Source organism: Platichthys flesus, chromosome 19, assembly GCF_949316205.1.
Source record: "Platichthys flesus chromosome 19, fPlaFle2.1, whole genome shotgun sequence".
Classification (NCBI taxonomy): Eukaryota; Metazoa; Chordata; class Actinopteri; order Pleuronectiformes; family Pleuronectidae; genus Platichthys; species Platichthys flesus.
Window position 1 is genome coordinate 5,178,564 of NC_084963.1, and position 20,897 is coordinate 5,199,460.

The 20,897-nt window shown below is 42.9% G+C and overlaps 1 protein-coding gene across 1 annotated transcript in view; it reads left to right on the top strand.

The window, feature by feature from the left end:
* grin3a (glutamate receptor, ionotropic, N-methyl-D-aspartate 3A) overlaps positions 1-20,897 on the top strand; it is a 36,875-nt gene that overhangs the window by 2,085 nt on the left and 13,893 nt on the right. The window contains exons 2-5 of the mRNA XM_062412984.1: positions 6,006-6,742; positions 17,807-18,476; positions 18,961-19,344; positions 19,852-19,997. Of these exons, the coding sequence (XP_062268968.1) occupies positions 6,006-6,742; positions 17,807-18,476; positions 18,961-19,344; positions 19,852-19,997 (1,937 nt within the window). The remainder of the gene's footprint in view (positions 1-6,005; positions 6,743-17,806; positions 18,477-18,960; positions 19,345-19,851; positions 19,998-20,897) is intronic.

The following is a 20,897-nucleotide window of genomic DNA, read 5'->3' on the forward strand; positions in this document are numbered from 1 at the left end:
AACTTCTCAATTGACATCAGGTTGAAAAACAAAAGACAACCTTCAATTCATCCATCGTCTCCAGTTTATCCATCAGTTGAGGAGATAGCTGGAGCCAATGCCAGCTGCCATTAGTCAAGAGGTGGGTGACAGTATCACCAGCGCTTACATTTACAGCTACGGACAATTTTAAAAGGCTCCTCTGAACCTAACCCCAATCTGCATGTCTTTGGACTGTGGGAGGAAGATGGAGTATCTGGAGAAAATCAATGACGAAAAAGGCCCCATCCCCGAAATCCTTAAAATATTAGCTTTAATCTTCAGAATCTTTTAAGTTGCTACAAGCTATGAACCATCTGAGATCTGACGTATTTATTAGGAAACATGAAACAACTTTCAGCACCTAAACCTTCAAATATCATCTTCGTAACATTACAACTCTTATGGACTTCCAGATCCGAATCAGACTTACAGTTTGGGAAAGTGTACGAGTTGGATTTAAGATTCATGACAGATTCCCTTCATGTTTAATTTAAATCAGCTCTGACTGGTGAGTCGCACGACCTGAAAAATACTGTGGTGCCGAATACACCAGCTGAGGACGATCAGCATCAGCTGGAACACGAAGGAGAGAGAGAACCTGCGTTACAGAAATAAATAGAAAAGGAATAAATACAATAAAATCATCACAAAGATAGTTTGTCAATAATCATCCTGTGGAGGAGACACCCACTGAGCCTGTGTGTGTGTGTGTGTGCGTGTGTGTGTGTGTTCACATGTTTTTGTGTTCACATGTAAAGATCTTCCTCACGAGTGCACATAGACACACAGTGATTTAGTGTAACTATACACTGTAAACCACTTTAATAAGGTGCCACTAACAGGGTAGTTATTGCATTTCAATGAGTGCAGACCAGCAGCGGGAAATGTGTGTGTGTGTTTGTGTGTGTGTGTGTGTGTGAGAGAGAGAGAGAGAGAGAGACTTTCCAACCACCCAGGGAGGGGCAAAGAGGACCATTGTTTTTGTCAACACTCGCACAAATACACACACAGAGACACACACACATCCGAACCATTAGTTAGACTGAAGGGTTCTGGGACATTTGCCACCCAGTGAGCTACTGTGTGAGAGTGTGTGTGTGTGTGTGTGTAAGTGTAAGTGTAAGTGTAATATCTCATTTCCTGCTCTGTGCACAAGTTAGCATTTCGCATTGAGGCGGGAGAGCAGGTGTCCAACGTCCAGGCTGGTTGTGATTGTGAAATAAGAGGTAGAGATATAACATGTAGAACAGATGGAGAGATGATTGGTTGGACGGATGAAAAGGACGATTGGGCAGAAAAAAAAGGAAACAGTTGTAGAAACAGATTGTCTAGTTGCTTGTGTGTGTGACTGTGTGAGAAACGGATTAACTTCCCTCTGACTCAATCTAGTTTCACTTTCAAATCCCGACCAAAGTCCAACAGTAATTTCAGAGACCGTTTTCCCAAAATGTGAAAACTTTGAATGTCTCGACAATATCTCATTAGCTTGTTTTTATTCGGTGACCTTAAAATACCCTAGTTCATCCTCGCAGGGTTTATAATAGCTGAGGTTAGACAAAGTTCACAGTTAAGAAATGTATATTATAATAAATCAGCGAGTGACTTTTTATCTGTCCACAGTGTGTTACGCAAGTGTCAAAATAATGAGGCTGCATGAGAATGTGAACCATGGACCATAAGATAAAGTAAACTAAAGGGACGGGAGTCTGGCACACGGGTGGAGGGGGGTTTAGGAAGCAGAAAATGATTGAAATTGTAAAAGTCCTGGGACTGAGAAACTCCTGGGGAAAGACCAGTTGTCTTTGATATGAGGACCTAATTTTAAAATGGAAATATATCTCATACTGGCCTACAACACTCCAGCAAGTAGGAAACTGAAACAGCATGAAACACATATGGTGCATAACACTGCTCAGACCCGACAGTTCCCCTTATGAAACCACATGTATGCACCAAATGTCACACAATCATAAATATCAATCCCCTAAATGTGATTTTTCATCAAGATCCAGTACTTTTTTTGAGTGAAATCAAGGCAAAACTTTGAAAGAACATCCTATAGCTCATGATGTAAAAGAAAGTGGCAACAATGCATCCTTTCACCAAGGTTTACGGTAATCTGTCCAGCAGTTTTGCATAATTTTGCTTACAAACAAACAAACCAAACCTCCTTCGTAAATATCTGCTACAGAATCCAATGAATACGTTTTCGGTACTTGCATAAAAATAGGTCGCACAGGTCCAATAGAATCACAAGGGAGAAGAACAAACTGTTTGTGAAATGTGTATATGTCCAATATTAATCATAAATCCGGCCTCTGTGATAGTTTATACGCAGATAAGTGAAATCTATTCTAAATGAAACGCTGGAGTGAACTCTACCTCTGCAGAATAATAATACTTTGTTCGTCTTTTGAAATCAGTGTCAGAGAAGTATTGATTCAATCTGATGTTAATATTTTATGATGAAGCACTGATGCATTGGACTGAGTCAGTTTGAGCAGTAAGTATAAATGCGTTACACTTCTGGGTGAATCATAAAAAAACACTGCCTCACAACTGCATCACAATGAAGCTTCTGACCACAAACTGCCAATGTCCAGGATAATTACACATTTAATCTCAACAACACTCACATGACTGACATGAGGTGTATGAGGTGTTGACTGAGCAACCATGTTTTGTTACTTGGGCATGAGGGGGGGGGGGGGGGGGTGGCTATAACTTGGAGATATATTTTGGAAACGTGGAGATTAAAAACCACACGTTTTTGTAAACATGCACAAACACTTGATGATAAGCTTATATCACCTCCAGGTAAATTAATTTGTAGATGAGGAGATTGAAGCAATTGTGTCCTCTGCTTCTCTGAAATGATAATAGATGGATGAGAGGAGTTTGCTGATGGGGGGGGGGAGGTATAGGCAGTGACATTGATGAATGTCTCCCTCATTCTAAAATCCGACCACATCCAATAAACCAACAGTTTTCTTGCCTTGCACCTGAAGTGTTGCTCCCTTTCTGCAGACATTGTGACAATCAACCAAAATACAGCCATCCTATTAGAAGTGTGGATTGCTGTCACCGTCACTGACTTCCACTCTTCATTCACACAGTTTATATTTGGTTGATACACAACGATATTTACCTCAATATTTTCAAAGTACTGTAATCGAGCACAGTTGATAATGATAATTGACATTTCAAATGGTAAAACTAACCATGCGATTCGTTTATCAGCAGAATTTAATCTGTTCTCATACTTGAAAAATGAATCTTTCATCTAATTCATGAAAAGATCAATAACCAAGTCATTACTAGTTTATTGGAATTGTCCACTGGCTCATGGTTCTGCCATTCGGAGCAGTTTTTACATACAGCAAAGGGCTGCACAATTCTTTGCATCAAAACTCAAATTTTGCTGCGGAAATCACAGAAACATAAAACTGTGATTTTTGTAGATAGAAGAATGAAGAAAGACGGCGACGTGACAACAGACCTGAGATTTCCCGATGCATCGACAGCGGCACATCTCTGTGTTTATGTAACAGAGCAGGCAGCAGCACTTTCCAGCAATTTTTTTCTGTTCTGTTTATTTACATGAGGAACAAAGAGAGGGTTACAGATTTATGGAGATCACAGAGCAGAAGTTCTGCGGCGGAGAATATATCCTTCAATCTTCCCGGGGGATGAGAGGAGGTGCGAGTGCGATGCCCTGTGGACCCGATTACCATTTATTTCCCTCAAGCAGGACTTCTGAATCTGAAATGAAACAGGTTCTATTGCTTTCGACTGGTTTGTTTGCCTGAGTCAATAATCCATTCGTATATATGCAGTAAGCAGGGGGAATAATGATGGTCCTATTTACATGCCTATTGGATACACTGAATAATGGGATAAATAAAACGAACCAATAGACTGATCTAATGGACTTTTAGTGCAAAGCTTGTGTAAAAGTTGTAAAGTCAATTAAAGAGTTTGGGGTTTTTTTCAGTTGTGCAGTTCCGTGTGTGTTTGTGTGTTTGTGTTTGTGTGTATGTGAGAGCACACATGCATGACTGATTGATTAGCAGAGTGACTGGTATGTTGCAGGCTGGGTACAGTATGCCAAGGTACACTGGAGCAGAACTGGCAGCTCGTGCAGACTGAATTAATTTGATCCGAAGCATTGCAGGGATGACTGTCAGCTTTGAAACATATCTGCTCTGATCTCCTGGCTCACTGTAGCTCTGGTGGTGCAGTGCACTGGATGTGAGGGCGACAATAGATCTGCACTGGTCTCATCATGATGCCACTGAGACGGGGGGGGGGGGGGGTCAGTGGACCAGTGTGGTGGCTTTGTCTGGTTGTGTTAAAGTCCCTCTGAGCTTGATGTTCAAATGTGTTGCTGTCCGCTACCTCAGGCTTTCAGTGCAGAGACCTGGGGGCCCCCCCACTCCCACGAGAGGAATTGACCCACACTGGGACATTATCTAATTGACCTGACAGTCCAATGAGCGATAGAAAACCAATTGAGTGACTGCACACATTTGCCGCAGCTGGTGTGCGCCTCACGCCTTCCCTTGCAAGATGCAACCCTCTTGGCCATATCGAAATCAATCAATCAATCAAATGATATTAGCCCGTATTCACATATCACAATATTAGGGGGGTAAATGTAGATAGTGTAGAGAGAGACACATGTGATGAATCCAAGGATAGACACTAGTGCTATAGATGCCTTGATTAGCAAAACACCATCCACCATCACGATCCTGATCCCCAGTTACCATCTACCATCACGCCACTGGAAGTGTTGCTTTGGCCAACTTTGCGTTTCCCTTCATAAACACGGCAGAAGGTGCAACGGTTTGATTTGAAGCGCTGCTGCTTCTCCTTCTTCTTTCTGGAGGATGGATTTATGTTAATCATGTTCTTGTTTTGCCCGCTCTGTTATTCTCTCATCCAGATGTGTTCTGACAAACCTTAATGAGATAACTTTGAATCTGTAATTCAAACAGTTCACTCAGTTCAGTAACCGACCCGAAACCCCAGTGCCTTGATACTCATTGATCTGTCCAGCCTTCATTAATCACCTGATGAATCTAAGACTCACAAATCACAAGTGTCAATTAAATTATGTAGAAATAACAAATGCATGTGAGGGAATCTTTTGTAAAAGGTCCTCTTTGTGTTTCTTTTGGTTTTAGTTGCAGTTTATAAAGAAATATAAAGGAAGCACAAATCAAAATAGATGCACTGTTTTCCTGATGATGTGAATAATGGTATTCATGGGAGCAGGTAAGTGGAGGATGGAATCTATTATATCCAGCAGACTGTTTATACTCCAGGATCAAATTGAATTCTAGGATATAAGTAATTCCACCTTCTGGATTTATAACCTTTCTGTCGTTCTTTCTTCTCTGTCCCTCCTTCTTCTCTCCTGTCCTTTTTTCCGCTCTACTACATTTCTTCATCACCTTCCCGGATCCTCCATCTTACTCCTTTCTTTTTTTTTTTACATTGCATTCCACTTCATCCTTCACCAACTTCCTGTAATCCTCATTTCATTTTTCCTTTTCCTTCCATCTCATATCTCGCAATCTGCCCTTTATTCCAACCTTCCATCCATTCGTGGTTTATTTGACACATCACTTTTGTGCCCTCTGTGAAATGAACCTGACTCCGACTCACCTCTCACCTTCCCCATCACCACTTGTTTATCACTCGCTTATGTTTTCATTACCCAATTTCCTCCTGTTTATTTGTTGGTTAACTGTCCCTCATCTCTATCTCATCCACTTTAATCAATCTCCTAAATCTTCTTCACCTCGTTTCCTTGTTAAATTCACCGTTAACCTGTCTCAATTTCCTCCATATTCCTCTGTCTTCTGCTTTGAACCCTCTATTTTCCCTTTACTCTTTGTGTAAACATTTCTTTTTGCCTCCCTCTTGTCATTTTATGTTCCATTACGCCCATTTCCCCTGTGACCGTCTCCTCCTAGAATCCTCTTCATTTCCAAATGGCGATGCGGACCATGGAGGCCCCACCGTCCCGCCTCCTCTACTCCCTGCTGATGATGAATGGCTGGTGGGATATCAGCGTTGTGCTCTGCCAGGCCTGGGACATTAGCCACTTCCTCAACCTCATCAAAAACAACACCCGCTTTCACCTGGGCACTCTCGTTAACCTGTCAGCCAACGCTTCCACCTTATCAACGCCTTCACCTCCACCGTCCTCCTCAGGATCGGCACCGGGTGCGGAGACGGGGACGGAGGATTTGTCTTTAACACGTTTCTCATCCGCTGCCTCGGTCCCGGCTGCTTCATCATCCACCTCCTCCTCCAAAACGGACCAGCAGCAGGCGCTGATGCAGCAGCTGGAGGCCCTAAGGGAACCTTCATCCACGAGAGGGGTGGTGACATTTGGGTGCGATATCCGGGAGGTGCGCCGGCTTTGGACGGTGGCCACTCGGATTATGCTCCCAGACTTTCATTGGGTGTTGGGCGACATCCAGAATGTGGCTGAGCTGCGAACGGAGGGGTTGCCCCTGGGGCTTCTGGCCCACGGGGTCATGGGGTCCCCCTCCCTGGATCACTACGTCCACGACTCTTTGGAGCTGGTGGCGCGGGCGGTGGGCAGTGCGGCCCAGGAGAATCCCGCCATGGCTCTCATACCCGGGATGACAAACTGTATGGATGTACAAGAGAGCAACGGGAGCTCCGGGGAATATCTGTCAAGGTAGGAAACAAGTCTTTACTCTAGTTAGGATCAAATCTTCTCAGAGATTTGCATGTTCTGGATGTGAATACTGTGATTATTAGGTTTCTACATAATTTTTTCTTCTACTAAGAGAAACACGTCAAATAAAGACAGTGCAACATGACACAATTACTAAGTGCAAACTATATATTACAACTAACAATTTTCCAAAATACTTTTTGGACTTGGAAATGAAAATGCATGTTTTGAAGAGGATGAAGGAAGAATTCTAAGCGAACCTAGTACTCGTTTCAGTACTAAGGTTTATTACAAAGAAATGTTAGGTCAGGAAAGGCTCTTGAAACCCGGAGACAGCACAAGCCAATAGTTTTAATCTGCAGGGGTTGAACACCGATTTATATAGAGAGGTTGTTTCCGCCCTCGACTTGAGGTAAAACGACGTCTAACATAGGATCTCTGATTTTTGTACCTAAAAAGATGAAGACGCCTGTTAAAGTACATTCCTTCTATACCCATCCATTAGCAGGTCAGAGATTATTCCCTAGGTCAAAGATCATTCCAAAAAAGGGAGAGAACTAACGAGAAACTTATGGAATAGTATCAGTAAAGACAGAGAATTTAGGAATCAAGACGCAATAGATGTAAACATGTCATTCTGGTTCATACCCAAGTTAAAAAGATCTATTAGCTGAATAATCCATATATTTTTTGTGTTCTAGGTATAATTTGATTTGCATAAAAGTTGAAAAACTATCGTTGCTCTCCTGTAGTTGTTTAGCTCAAATGCAGAAAGAACAAATATATATATATACATATATATATTTGGAAAATGAAGTGATCCTTGGCCACTATGAAGCAGCCAAAAATAAACTTTGAACACAGCAGTGACATTTCCCATTTAGTTGATATGGCAAGATGGTAAATATTTTACACTCTGGCCCTGACAGCTGTGCCAACAATGTGTGAAAGACGTGTGAGAGAGGATTTGGTGTGTGTGAAGTGGTTTGAGTGATTGATTGACTAAAAAAGTGTGATATTTGTTCAGTCCATTTACCACTAATTCCTGACAACTCCCAGGGAAAACGAGTGAACCATAAAAACGCTGATATAATAAGTCTCTATAGTGAGTTGATTATCTCCAGCGAACCGCCCTCATTGTCAATATGTGTCCTGTTGTTCCAGCTTTGTCTCCTCTCTAATCCTGTTGTTGTGGGAGAATCTACTTCTCTCACATCTTGCAGATTCTTGGTCACAGGCCAGCTGCCACGTCAGTGTGGACTCTGCCAGCCAGACGCATATTTCATACGCACATCTGCATAAGCGTATGCACTCACGAGCGCCTCGGCATATCTGAGAGCTCACTGCATAAACTCGATAACTGCAGCCCTGTGGTAAAAACGTTAACATGTGATGAATTGCATTTAGTAGCAGAAGGAGTGCATCGCATTTACTCTGCAGCTGGGAACCGTCTACTTTATATTGCCGAGATATGAGCGAGGATGAACATGTGATCGCACACCGCTGCATCACAATTAGAGTTTGACCTTTCCTACCAGGATTCTCCTCAGAACACCTGAATCAGCAGAACCAGGATCCCCGGGAAGGGAGTTATTTAAACACGAGCACGAGCTCAGAGGAGCTGGAGGGAGATTCGGGATTGTGTTTACATTCCTTGGGTTTTTTGATTTAAGCTGCTTATGAAATGTTGATTAGTCGGCCAGTGTTTTACATATTACTGAACAAAAACAGGTGTCACAGGCCTTTTCCCGGCTTCACAGGAGACCCCTCATTGACCCTGTGTAGGCACAGTATTTACCCGAACGTGTTTAGATTAAGATGTTGGATATTGGGTTTTATTCAAATTGGGAATTAGCATATTCCTGGCACAGGGAAATATGTAAATATTAGATTGTAATATATGATAGACTATGTAATCAGCTGTATGGGGCTTTAGAAAAGACAGTTTTCTCCAAGAAATACTGTTTTGATTTGAATGTTTGTAAAGCTGAGGGACTGTTTGATCGTCATATTCTTGCTCCAGAGATCGATAAATTGATTTATAGTTCTTGTTAGATTCCTGTTTGTCTCCAGGTTATAAAGAGGAATTAATTCAGGGTCCCGATCATCATCTATTAACCTTAGTTGGACATATATCCACAGAGTGCAGTCAAATATATTTATTGGCATCCTCTTTTCTTCTTGAAATAATCTTTATCTGATAGTGGAGTCTGTGTTTTTTGTGGTCAGATACTCAGAGTCTGTTCTTATCTGTTTTCTTTCTCATCTCAATGATTCCTGTGGATGTTCGGATCTTTTTCAGTTTTCCTTTTTTTTTACTAAACAACGAACTGACCAACATTCACTGACTCTTCATCCATTTTCTCCCAGGGAGCCTGACAGGCATCATCAATGAGCCGTATATTGGCTCAACACTCAGATTATTGAATTCAGTCCTAATCTTCCACAGAGTGAAGGAGGGATCATGGGCTGAAAACTGTCCGCAGGGGAAGTGAGATGAGCGAGTTGAGGGTGTGGCCAAAGGTCAGAGTGGAACGTCCTCCAGGAAGAAGCTGATATTTGCACAAAGTTTAAAAGTTATAAAAGATATTTGTAAAGCAATTTAGACTTTTATTCTGCTCCGGGATTGTTGGACTTTTAGCCTCATAGTAAGATATCCCTCCACAACAGCGGCGTTTCATTACTTCTGCCAGGGAGGATTTTTCACCTGTTTATTTGTCAGCAGGAAAACAGACAATATATAAAAATGATAGGGACGGAACCTCAATGAATGAATTATGGATTAGAGATGAGCAACTTCCAGGAATTTCCAAGTAAATACTGCATTAATATTGATGTAAAATAACATTTGTAGTATTTAAATCTATGAGTTTGTACAATTTAGAGTTGATCTGCTAATCAGAATATGTTGGTATGCGCTCTACCATTCAGTTAAATCTGAGTTCAGGTGAGAATCTGTGGATGAGGATTAGGAGGATGTATATAATGGATAAGATGGGGATTACAAACACATACAGGTTCTTAGGACATATAATAATGGACAAAATATATTTCTAAATTACAGTTAATTTCATTCTGAGGCACTTTGCAGTTGTTTTGTGTCTAAAAGCACCTTTTTCATCTCTTTATAATAATTCCGTCTGTTTTGTTATCCTTTCTTATTAATCTGTTTGTGCTAAATTCCTTCATTCTTTGTTGTTATCTGCCTGTTCGTGGTCATTTGGCATCTCTGTGGTATCTCTCCTTCAACAAAACACAAGTTCTGGCCCATAAGCCTTGTAGCCTGTTCAAGGATCCTTCAATGTGCACAACTGCAACTCACCTAAAACGTAGGTGAGCACAACTTAGATTTGCCCTTCAGCTGCTGTAATTCCAAAAAGCATGTTAACACCCAGATAAGGTCCAAGGAGCCTTTGGAATGGAAAGCTGCCACAGACAGGTCTGTGAGGAGCAGGCAGTTCGGTTCATGTGGTCCCCGTACAGTCGTGTTCTGATGTACTTCTGCTCCGATGGAGGATGGTGTTCGGTCGTGTTCACGAGTGAAGGGAGTTAAACTATTGATTCCCAAATCCCCACCTGTTCCCAGCAAATTGCCACAGGAACACAGAACCGCTGGAACACAGCAAATCACTGAGGTAATTGGACGCCGCAATTAGAAAATCATCAATGAACCAGACTCAAGGTCAGAGAATGTGTGAATTATATTCCACCTTCTGTTGTATTTGATAGTTTCAGAACAAACCTTGTCACGTGCAAACGAATAAATACAACCAATGTCACCATTATTAGTAAGTTTAATTTCACTTAAATGTTTAAAAAGCAGTGCTCCTGCTTGTAGGCACCATTATGAGCTTATTTTAAATTCGTAAGAACATTGCTGCAGTTAAACTCCACCTCCTATCTTTCTATTTACTAGTTTCTATGACAAGCACTAGATTTACATTTAATAATCATGGAAAATTAACACTATAGTAAAGAGCTTGTTGCCCTTTTTGTTGACCTCTAAAGACAATAATCATTTCTATTTACACTAATAGATTCCATACATCTTCAACTCGTACCTTGCTACGTGAGGACTCCACTGTTCTTCTTAAAATATCTATTTTAAAACTTATTAGATAGTTTAATAAGGCAGAGTTCCATGTTCATACCCAATGAACTTGTCAGTTTTAATCCTGCAGTCATGCACAGACATTTTAGATTCCGTGTGCAAGAGAACCGCCGTTGGTCGTAGCCTTCGACCCGAGAGTCGTGGTATCAGGTGCTCGTTGGATGAGCTGACCCGGCGGGGGGGCACCGCTGTCACTACAGTGGCGTTGAAGCCAGAAACCTTGTGACAGATGAGCAGCTGAGAGGCTGTGGCAGTTCTCAAGCGGCACAATGAAAGCCTCCGAGGGATTTATTGCATGATTATTATGGAGTTATGGTTGCAGCGGATTCGCTGGCCAAGCAATCAAGCAGTCAGGAAGGGCAGCGGCTGATGATGGATGAGGTGTTTGTCACCAGACGACTGTATCGTCAGGGGTTGTGGCAGGTGACGGATTGGAGACAGCGCTTGTTGATGCCAAACCACTTTCAGTGTTTGCAAAGGAGAAAGGAGCCGGGAGCAGGACGGGACAAAGACAAAGGACACTTGACGTTACACGTATGTCGCTGATTCCCATCTGTACCGTTTATCCTTTGAGGGTCACAACGGGAGCTGGAGTCAATCCCAGCTGACATTAGACGAGAGGCAGAGTACACAAGCATATTGTTTCATGTTCACATCTGTAATTAACCTAACACCAGTTGGCATTGGGCTTTGTAGGAAGCAGGAGAACAGAAATGCAGACATAGAAAATGAAAACTCCACAAAGACACCGGGATCAAACCAGGAAGCTGAGGCGACTAACCACCGCACCACAAACATTCCCACTTGAGAATATTGGTTTGGAGGTGGGTGAATGTGAAGTGGAATGACGGACCACACAACCGGTCCAATTTACAAGGCCTAAAAAATTCTGTAGGAATATAATCCTCATCTCAACTGTGCAAACATCAAAAAGCAGGAACATGGTCACAATAACATTTGGCCAGATTCTCACCCAGATGTTTTCCTCCAGGCTGTGTGATAAAATGACAGCAGGTGTCAGATATGGGACGTCAACCGCCACGGTAAATATTTTAGGATTATTTTAATTACAGCCTGGAGTTAGGCTTTTTACAGCATGTTCGATACCACCTGATGGATGATGACATGGAGAAGGATGTTCAGGTGTCCTCGACTCATTAGAGGAAATCTTTTAACACAAGATATTCACTGTGGAGAAGATTCAGCTGCAGCTTCTCTCTTTGCCGAGCGTCGCTGGCCACAGTTAAAATGACAAACGTGCTGGAAGTGGTTTGTCTCATTGGCTGCAATCACTTAACTTAATGATCGGCCTTAATTGAACTCCTCAGAGTGTGTGTGCGTGTGTGTGTGTTTGTGTGTGTGTGTGTGTGTGTGTGCTCTTTACAAACTAAACTGTCAGCACATGCCAAAGACAGTTTGCTAGACAATGATGGAAAAATCTGAAAGCGATCCCTTACTTTGAAATAATTCCATAATTGTGATGAATATGCTTTTAATAACTGCTTTGTCTCATTAGCATTTAAAATTTAAGTGACTAAGAACAATAGATGATGTACTTGTGGCACGAATCTAGATGTTTTTCCATCTGTATCCTTTTTTGGGAAAATTTACAAAATGTTGCCCCTGGTTGTGTTGTCATGGATTTTAAGCACATTCCACTTTTTGTGTGAAGGAGTTGTGAACTTTTAACAACTGTAACATTTGGGTTAATGCCAAAAGTAATATGCAGTGTGTCTGTCTAAAATGTGTGTGTGCATTTATGCAAGTGGGCAAATCTCTGAGTTGAAATGCTGTTTACAGCCGGAGTGAATGGAAGTTTCAGTTTTTGATTGAAATTGAGTTTTCTGGCCAATTCTTATTACTGAGGAAATTAAAAAAATCCAGTGTCTCAGGATCAGATGCATTTTTTAGGATATTTATAGACTTCATACTGGCATGAATAAGGCCTGGCTGAAAAATAACATAATAGAGCAGAGTTCTTCCATTATGACAAACTAGATGATTAATTATTCTTTATTTTGAAGAGGGTCAAACAGTTAGTGTAGTTTATTCTGCTTGGTTTTATGCTCTGATTTCATTCTCGTCCTATCCTCTCTATTTATTTCCTCAGGCTTTGATCAAAGAAAGAAGCTTAAGCGTTTACACATACACATCAAACCGTGATGGCAGCAGCAGGTTTGCCTCTCTGTGTTTGTGGCGAACACGTGTTCGATGTCAGACAGTGATAGACGGCAGCGGGACTCTCATTTCCTGCGAACGCTGACTTTGTCTTACGAGTTGACTTCAGCAGCTTTAACAGATTTCATCTGCTTCAAGAAACCATCGTCTGGTTGGATTAGTTTTTTTTATTTTTGCAGCAGCTTCATTAAATACAGAGGAGCCATGTTGATATGCACTTGATGGCTGTGTATGAGGTTGTGCTGATGAGAGCATGTCCCAGATCAGCTCCTCATTGGTTCCTGGAGGGCATGGAGATGTTTATAGCAGTAATATTTCCGTTCCACTATAGCATGATTATACAGAAATGTGTGAGCTCAGGCTGGTATTTCATGGTAACATACGGTGCATACAATTTATATCCATGACATATTATGTCAATATTCAGGTTGGTTGATGTAAACATAGGGAATCCCTGATGTCACGTAACATCACAAGGGAGCAGTGTTTTCTCCCTTTACATCAGAATTCTGGCTTTTTAACTTTTAAATAAAACCTCCATAACACACTCGAGAAAACTGAAAAAGCATCAAAAGTGGCCTTTAATAAACATAACCTGAAAGAACAATGTAACTTTAGCATCATGACCCCCGACCTTGGGTTAGATCAAGAGATGCTTACCTTCATTTAAAGCAAATAAAGCTTCCTTTAGTACCTTGGTTTTCGAGAGGTTGCCACTGTGAGGCAATAATTGTGGAATCGCAACTGGAGGAAGACGTTAAGTAGCGACATGTGATGTGTAACATGAGCCAGTGAGAGAGACTGATGAGGTTTGGCCACCGGACTGAGAGGCTGAGGGAGGGAGGGATGAAAGATGTGATAACAACACAGCGGAAGAGAAAGAGAGAGAGGGAGCACAGAAAGAAAGAGAGAGGGACACATTCACATACGTACTGTTTGAATCCTTGAGATACACACAGAGATAAACTACTGTTCCGTATTAACAGATAAGAAACAGTCGGGACAAACTTCAGCAGGTGTATTTTTTCAGTCCCCCTCGATAAAATTCCTTTTTGAAGTGATGCATGCCGACCAATGCCAGAGATAGTCCCCGTGAATGTGCCAGCCAGCTGAGCTATGAAGATGGAGATAGCTTTATAATAAACGGCCCCTCTGCAGCTAATACTCCCTGAACCAGTGGAAGTGAAGCACTTTGTGTTTGCTTCAGGAAGCTTTAACAAGAGGGAACGGCCTCTGGCAGACACTTTAACGGTTCTAAAAAATTTAGATGATTTTGCTCATTTCTCTGCATCTTGGTGTTAAGAATAATATGTTTGATACCTACTTAAAAAACAGCACTTAGTCATATAAGGGAATATTGTGCAAGTTGTGTAAGATTTGAAATGTGAAGCAGTATTTCAATCTCCTTCTTCACTTTGCTTCCCCCCCCCCACTCTGCTGTATGACCAGTGAAGTGGACATGAACGCAGATCGTGGTTATCCTCGACATTGTCCTCTAACTTGATGCATGAGGCGAACACATGAGGCAGACATGAAATCGCGTTAGCGCTGCTGTGTGATAGATTCGATGAACTCTGACATCACTCCTCTGCAGTCGTTATTCTGAGCGTGGGGGGTTCTGCAGCAGCTCCAGATGTCAGCACCTGTCCTCGATTCAGCTTCCTGGGCAGTCGCTGCTTTTGAGTTCAAGCTTTTCCAAAGAAAGTTATTTTTTTTCACTGTAAGCAAAGTACACTTCAGTAAAAGTTACATTTTATGGAGTTTCCCTTCTCGATAAAAAACAACGAGTTAAGTTGATTTCAAAGAGGAAGCAACCAAGTGATATTATACACACACAAACTGTTTAAATTCATGCAAAATAAAAATAAAACAGCTCAACCAAACTACTGATTTCATTATGTGATAAGAAACTAAACTACCATAAAAAAGATAATAAAAAAAAAACAAGCTCAGAAAACTGTGAACATTATCAGTGGTGGAGGAACAGTGAAGATCCTTATCTTCAATCACTGTGCTGTAAAAATACTCTAATAACAAGTATGCATAAAGCAAAAGTAATAAAAGACCTCTGATCAATTATATACTATATTATTAGATACACAGTATTTAGGAATTAAAATACAGTGAAACAGAAGCACATATAATCCCTCAGGACTGAAGAGATGTTGCATTGCATCTGTGTCCTCATGTCATCCCAACATTTTAAGTCAAACAGAGAAATCTAATGAACGACTTCTGCTAAAAAGGTCCAATCAGAAGAAGGTCTCACGATGAGGAGATCCAGCTCATGACCTGGCTCCTCCCCTCTGCTCCCTGCTCACAGAACGGGTCCAAAATGACCTCGTGAGAAAAATAAAATGTCTACTCGTAGCATGTGTGTGTTCAACTTTGGAATTTGCATCACAACACAAACACACTGAAATCTTATCAATGTTGTGACCCTGCACAAAATATTAACTATTAATATGTGGCCTTTTTCTAAAACGGGACATTTCCCTTTTAACACAATACAAGCTTTGCTTCGTCAAACACGTGCAGGACAGAGACGGAGAAAAACAACTTTCTCCCTCGGTGGCCTAATAACCACAAGCTACAGTGAAGACTCTGACCTTCACTCTCAGGTCAGTTCAGAGCCGGAGAGAGACCGAGGGAAGGAGACAAAGTGGTGGAAAGGAGGAAATTTACAAGTGAACAAGGTGACAGTGAAAAAAACATTTTGGAAAAAGGTCACATCATTTTTTAAATCATTACCTCCTGAAGGCAGAGGGAAGACGTGTTCATCTACCTGCACTGAATAGATGCATGTGTTCCCTCTAAGTGTGTGTGTGTGTGTGTGTGTCTGCGTGATCGGTCTGTGTGTGTGTGTGTGTCTCCTCCAGTATCTGACACCCTTAGACAGCCAGTAGCATGGCTCAGTGAGAGAGATGGCGTGATCACTGGAGTGTGGTCTGTCTTATCCTGACACACACACACACACACACACACACACACACAGACACACACTGAGGTCTACCAAGATAATAAATGTCTCTGTTGCTGGTGTTACAACATTAAATTGGAAGTTGTGTATATTTCTATTTTAGAATATAAGACAGGGGGGTGAATATCCTTTATACGTTTGAAGGACTTCACACAAGTTAGATTTCCAACAACCAGTAGATGTGAGCTGGTGTGAGCGGCCACCAGCGAATGTGAGGGACATCACGTCAGTTGTGTACCTTTGTGTCATCAGCCTTTCAATCACCTGACGCCATTATCTAAGGCATAGCAGGCCCAACGCAGGTTGATCAGACCTGGGTGCATGTCCCTAGCATCTTAGGGCCCAGTTGGGATCTGTCCTCCTGATCCAGAGCCAGGTGCTGCAGCGTTCTGCAGTGTGTGTGGTGTTTCTTTGGAGGGTCTGGCACTGGGCTTGTCCGTGGATTCCCAGTAGGGAAACCCCTGCAGCCAACCTCCACCTGGCAAACTCCTGCTTTCCAGCCACCTTGCTCTGCCTAAAATGCCATGTCTGCCTTTTTCCTCTCCTTTGCTTTATCAACAACATCCTGCAGGGTTCTGACATTTCTAAGAAGTGGCCACGCTCAGTGTGTTGGAGCAGAGTGTCGGGTCTGATCTGGTCTTAGGCTGGTTGGGACAATATGCGATGGGACAGTTCTGGCCCACGTCCACCAGCATTTCCCTATAAACTAACCAAGGGTAAAATATAATCGTATTTTTAAGCTTGTAAATCCCCAAAACTTTAAAAAGAGGTGGAATAGGTGATATTTTTATTGGCAAACGAACAATAGAGCGAGCCAAGCAAGCAGGGAAGATATTTAGCTGCTGTGCATCCTCCACTTAATTTGATTGCATGAGTTGAATTGTGTTCCATGAACTCACCCTCTGAAAGTCTCATTAAATAGAAAGACAAGGTGAAAGTGTGAGACTTTAGATACAGAACACACACCAATGCAAGACTAGATAATAAGAAGCATGATTATAAATGACACTGATATGAGTACAGTAGGTGGCAGCACTGCACGGTCAGCATTATCAGGTTGTAAGTTGTGATCGGCGTTTCTGTTTCTTTCTGTCTTCACTAGAAAAAACACATTTTTTATTCAATCATCGGAAAAGACCTGAGAGAATGTCTTCCTTTAGGTCCCAGGTGTCCACGTGCACGGACACACACACATGAACACACACACACAACAACTCTTGCCCTTTCTGAAGCCTAAAATCAAGTAGTTAACAAAGTCCTCTCAGACGGTCATCAGCTGATTTACTTTGGAGCTTGAAAGATGTTTCCAACTTGTAGGTTAATGAGGATAAGAAATCCTGGTAAGAGAGTATACATGTGAATATCTTTTGCATCTTGAGCAAGGCATCTGCTGGTATCTGTTTAGCTGTGTATTATTTTCTCTTGAGAGTATGGTGTGTAAGAGTAGTCTACTTTAGTTTGAAGTCCACCATGTTTATAATACTATTTAGTACTCTGTTAAAAACTTTGAATTTAGTGTGGAGCACAGATAGTTGTTTATTGAGTTGTATTCAAGCACATTGTCACCGAGTCAAGTCTATAAGAGTTCTTAAAGATCTTGACTCCAAATACAACTCTGAAAACTGTTCCTTTAAAAAGCTAAAGATAATTATGTTTTATGTTTTATTTGATCTGCACAATTTCTGTCACTCATTTCTAGATTAAAGATACAACCTTGGATAATCTCTTCTAACTCCTCTGTCTCTCCCTTCCTCCTTCCAACCACCTTCCCCCTTCTTCCATTCCTTCCCTTCAGATTCATATCCAACACAACATTCGAGGGCCAGAGCGGCTTTATATCCAAAGAAAGTCACAGCCAGAATGTGGTCTCCGAGGCCCATCACTACATCTGGTCCCTCCAGCTGGACCCCCTTGGCCAGCCAACCTGGACCCGCCTGGGACGCTGGCGCAGGGGGAGAGTTCTGATGGACCAGGGGGCCTGGCCGAGCCATGCGGGCTCCGGGGTCGGAGGCGACTGGCGCCGATCCGCGCGGCTGCACATGCGGGTGGTGACGCTGGTGGAGCACCCGTTTGTGTTCACCCGCGAGGTGGACGGGGACGGGCTGTGTCCCGCCGGCCAGCTGTGCCTCGACCCACTGAGCAATGAATCTGCAGTGCTGGAGGGGCTGTTCCACAACCTCGCAGGACCCAACGGAACCGTTCCCACCGTGCTGAAGAAGTGCTGTTACGGATACTGCGTGGACCTGCTGGAGAAGCTGGCGGAGGACATGGGCTTCAGCTTCGACCTCTACATCGTCGGCGATGGGAAGTATGGCGGGTTCAAGAACGGTCGCTGGACGGGACTGGTGGGCGACCTGCTGAGCGGCGCTGCCCAGCTGGCGGTGACTTCTTTCAGCATCAACTCAGCCAGAAGCCAAGTCATCGACTTCACCTCGCCCTTCTTCTCCACCAGCCTGGGAATTCTGGTCAGTGCTGCTCTTTTCCTTTTGTCTCGCTTCTTCTTCTCCTCCTCATTAGATGCAGATTCTTCTCCACTTCTTATTTCCCTCTTCTGTTCCTCTTTGGCCCGATCCGTTCTCAGTTCTCCGTCACTCACTTCAACTCTTTCCGCTTGGTTTGGTTGTGGTCAGTGTTAATACGTTTAGCTTTGTGATGTGATGCTTCGGCTGCAATTATTATATCTCTTCCCACCGGTTGACAAGCGAAGAGCCGGTGGTAACCACGCTCTCCTCTCCTCCTCTGATCACAGCTTCATTCACAGTAGATGTCTTCTCTACTATCTGATGTGTTTTTATTTCCATTTTAACCATATTTTCCCTCTTAATGAACAAATGTGTCAAAAACAGACTTCACAAACAAATACTCTCACTCTTTAACCCTACACCATGTTATAACTGTTTGAAGCAGGTGAAGATAAGGTTTTCACTCCTTTGCCCCCCCCCCGCCCAGGTTCGAACTCGTGACACAGCTGCACCCATCGGGGCCTTCATGTGGCCCCTCCACTGGTCCATGTGGCTCGGCATCTTCGTCTCCCTCCACGTCACCGCCGTCTTCCTCACCCTGTACGAGTGGCACAGCCCGTTCGGCCTGACGCCGCGAGGACGCAACCGCCACCGGGTGTTCTCCTTCTCCTCGGCGCTCAACGTGTGCTACGCCATCCTGTTCGGGCGAACCGTGGCCATCAAGACGCCCAAGTGCTGGACGGGCCGGCTGCTGATGAACCTCTGGGCCATCTTCTGTCTGTTCTGTCTGTCCACGTACACCGCCAACCTGGCTGCCGTCATGGTCGGGGAGAAGACCTACGAACAACTTTCAGGGATTCACGACCCAAAGGTACAGAAGTCAGAAAGGTGCAAGATTGAAAGGCCTTAAAAAAAAACTTCTCGATTCCCTTGTTTTTCAAGAACTGCAGTTGTGATTATTTTATATCAAGGATTTCATAGATATGGAAGAAATTTACTCCAGAGTACGGACAAAATGCTCTGTTCATATCCATACATGTACCTAATGTTGAGCATTAATGAGCTTTATACCTCTGTGCTCTTCTCACTGTGTGAGAAAATATATCCTTTAATTAAACCACCCCTGTAAGAGCAAGTGGGGTAAGGTAATTCATTATTTTCTCCCGCTCACCGACTCTCTGAATCACAAGAGTGCAGGAATATTGAGAGTTGGGTGAAAGGAAAGAAATTAGTCCATAGTCTAGCGGGAATCTAACACCGACTAAAAATACGAGAAACCGGCCAGAACAGTAGAAGAAGTCGGGCCATTGATCAATATTAAATACTTGTCCAGAGCGTTTTAGAAGAAGCACCTCACTTTCTTTCTTCTTTCCTGCAGTTGCACCATCCCTCTCAGGGATTCCGATTCGCCACGGTGAGGGAGAGCAGCGCGGAGGACTACCTCAAGAAAAGTTTCCCCGAGATGCACGAGTACATGAGGAGATACAATGTCCCGGCCACGCCAGGCGGCATCCATCAGCTCAAGTAAGATGGCGGTTTATATACGCTGATACGCTAAACTCATCTAAGCTGATTTTCTCATTAATTGTGCGATTGGCCAGCCGCAGTCGAATTGTTTCGCCAGAGTCGCGTAATGAACCAAAACTTTCTGACAGTTTTCATAATAACATAAAGTGTCTTGCTCCATTGCTTTATTTGATGGTAAAGCTGTGCGCGGTGCATCGATTTGCTCAGCACCCACTGGCAACCACCACCACAGATAGAATCAAACTCTGTGGAATCTCTGAAACAGTTTTCTCTCGCTGTCCCCATTCCCCTAAAAAACATCTTCTCTCTGGTTGCACAAATGATCTCTCATTTTAGATCTTTCTGTTTTAAGTTGCCCATAGTCAAAATTAGGTTGACAAAAAACTGCATCCTCTCTGTTGTCGTCCCCACTGCAACTCTGCCCGTTCCCATTCAGATCTCAGCCTCCTCCTTCCTCTGCCATGGCTGTCATCCTCCCTAAGCTGCTTCAACATTCAACTGGCATCCCCCCCGTCAAGCCAAAGCGATAGTATAGTGAGAGCAGGCAGCTGGAATGCTGGTCTAGGCTGGTTAGGACACAATTTGAATGGATCAAACAGGGTTTTGTTACTGAGCTTGTAAAATTGCTGATTAGAGGAGAAGTGTCATCTTTGGGAAATTAGCATAAGAGAACAAGACATCAAACAAGTGTGCCCCGGCGCCACTTTGAATACTCTGCACTTCACTCCCCAGAGGGACCAGGCTTTATTTATCACTTACTTTATCATACAGAGAGCAACATGTATCATGTGAATCAGCCTCAAATCATTTCATTGTTTTATATGAGCTCAAATCCTTATTCTGGTAAATATTTACCTTCACCAAGGAGGTCATGTTTCAACTGGGTTTGTTAGTTAG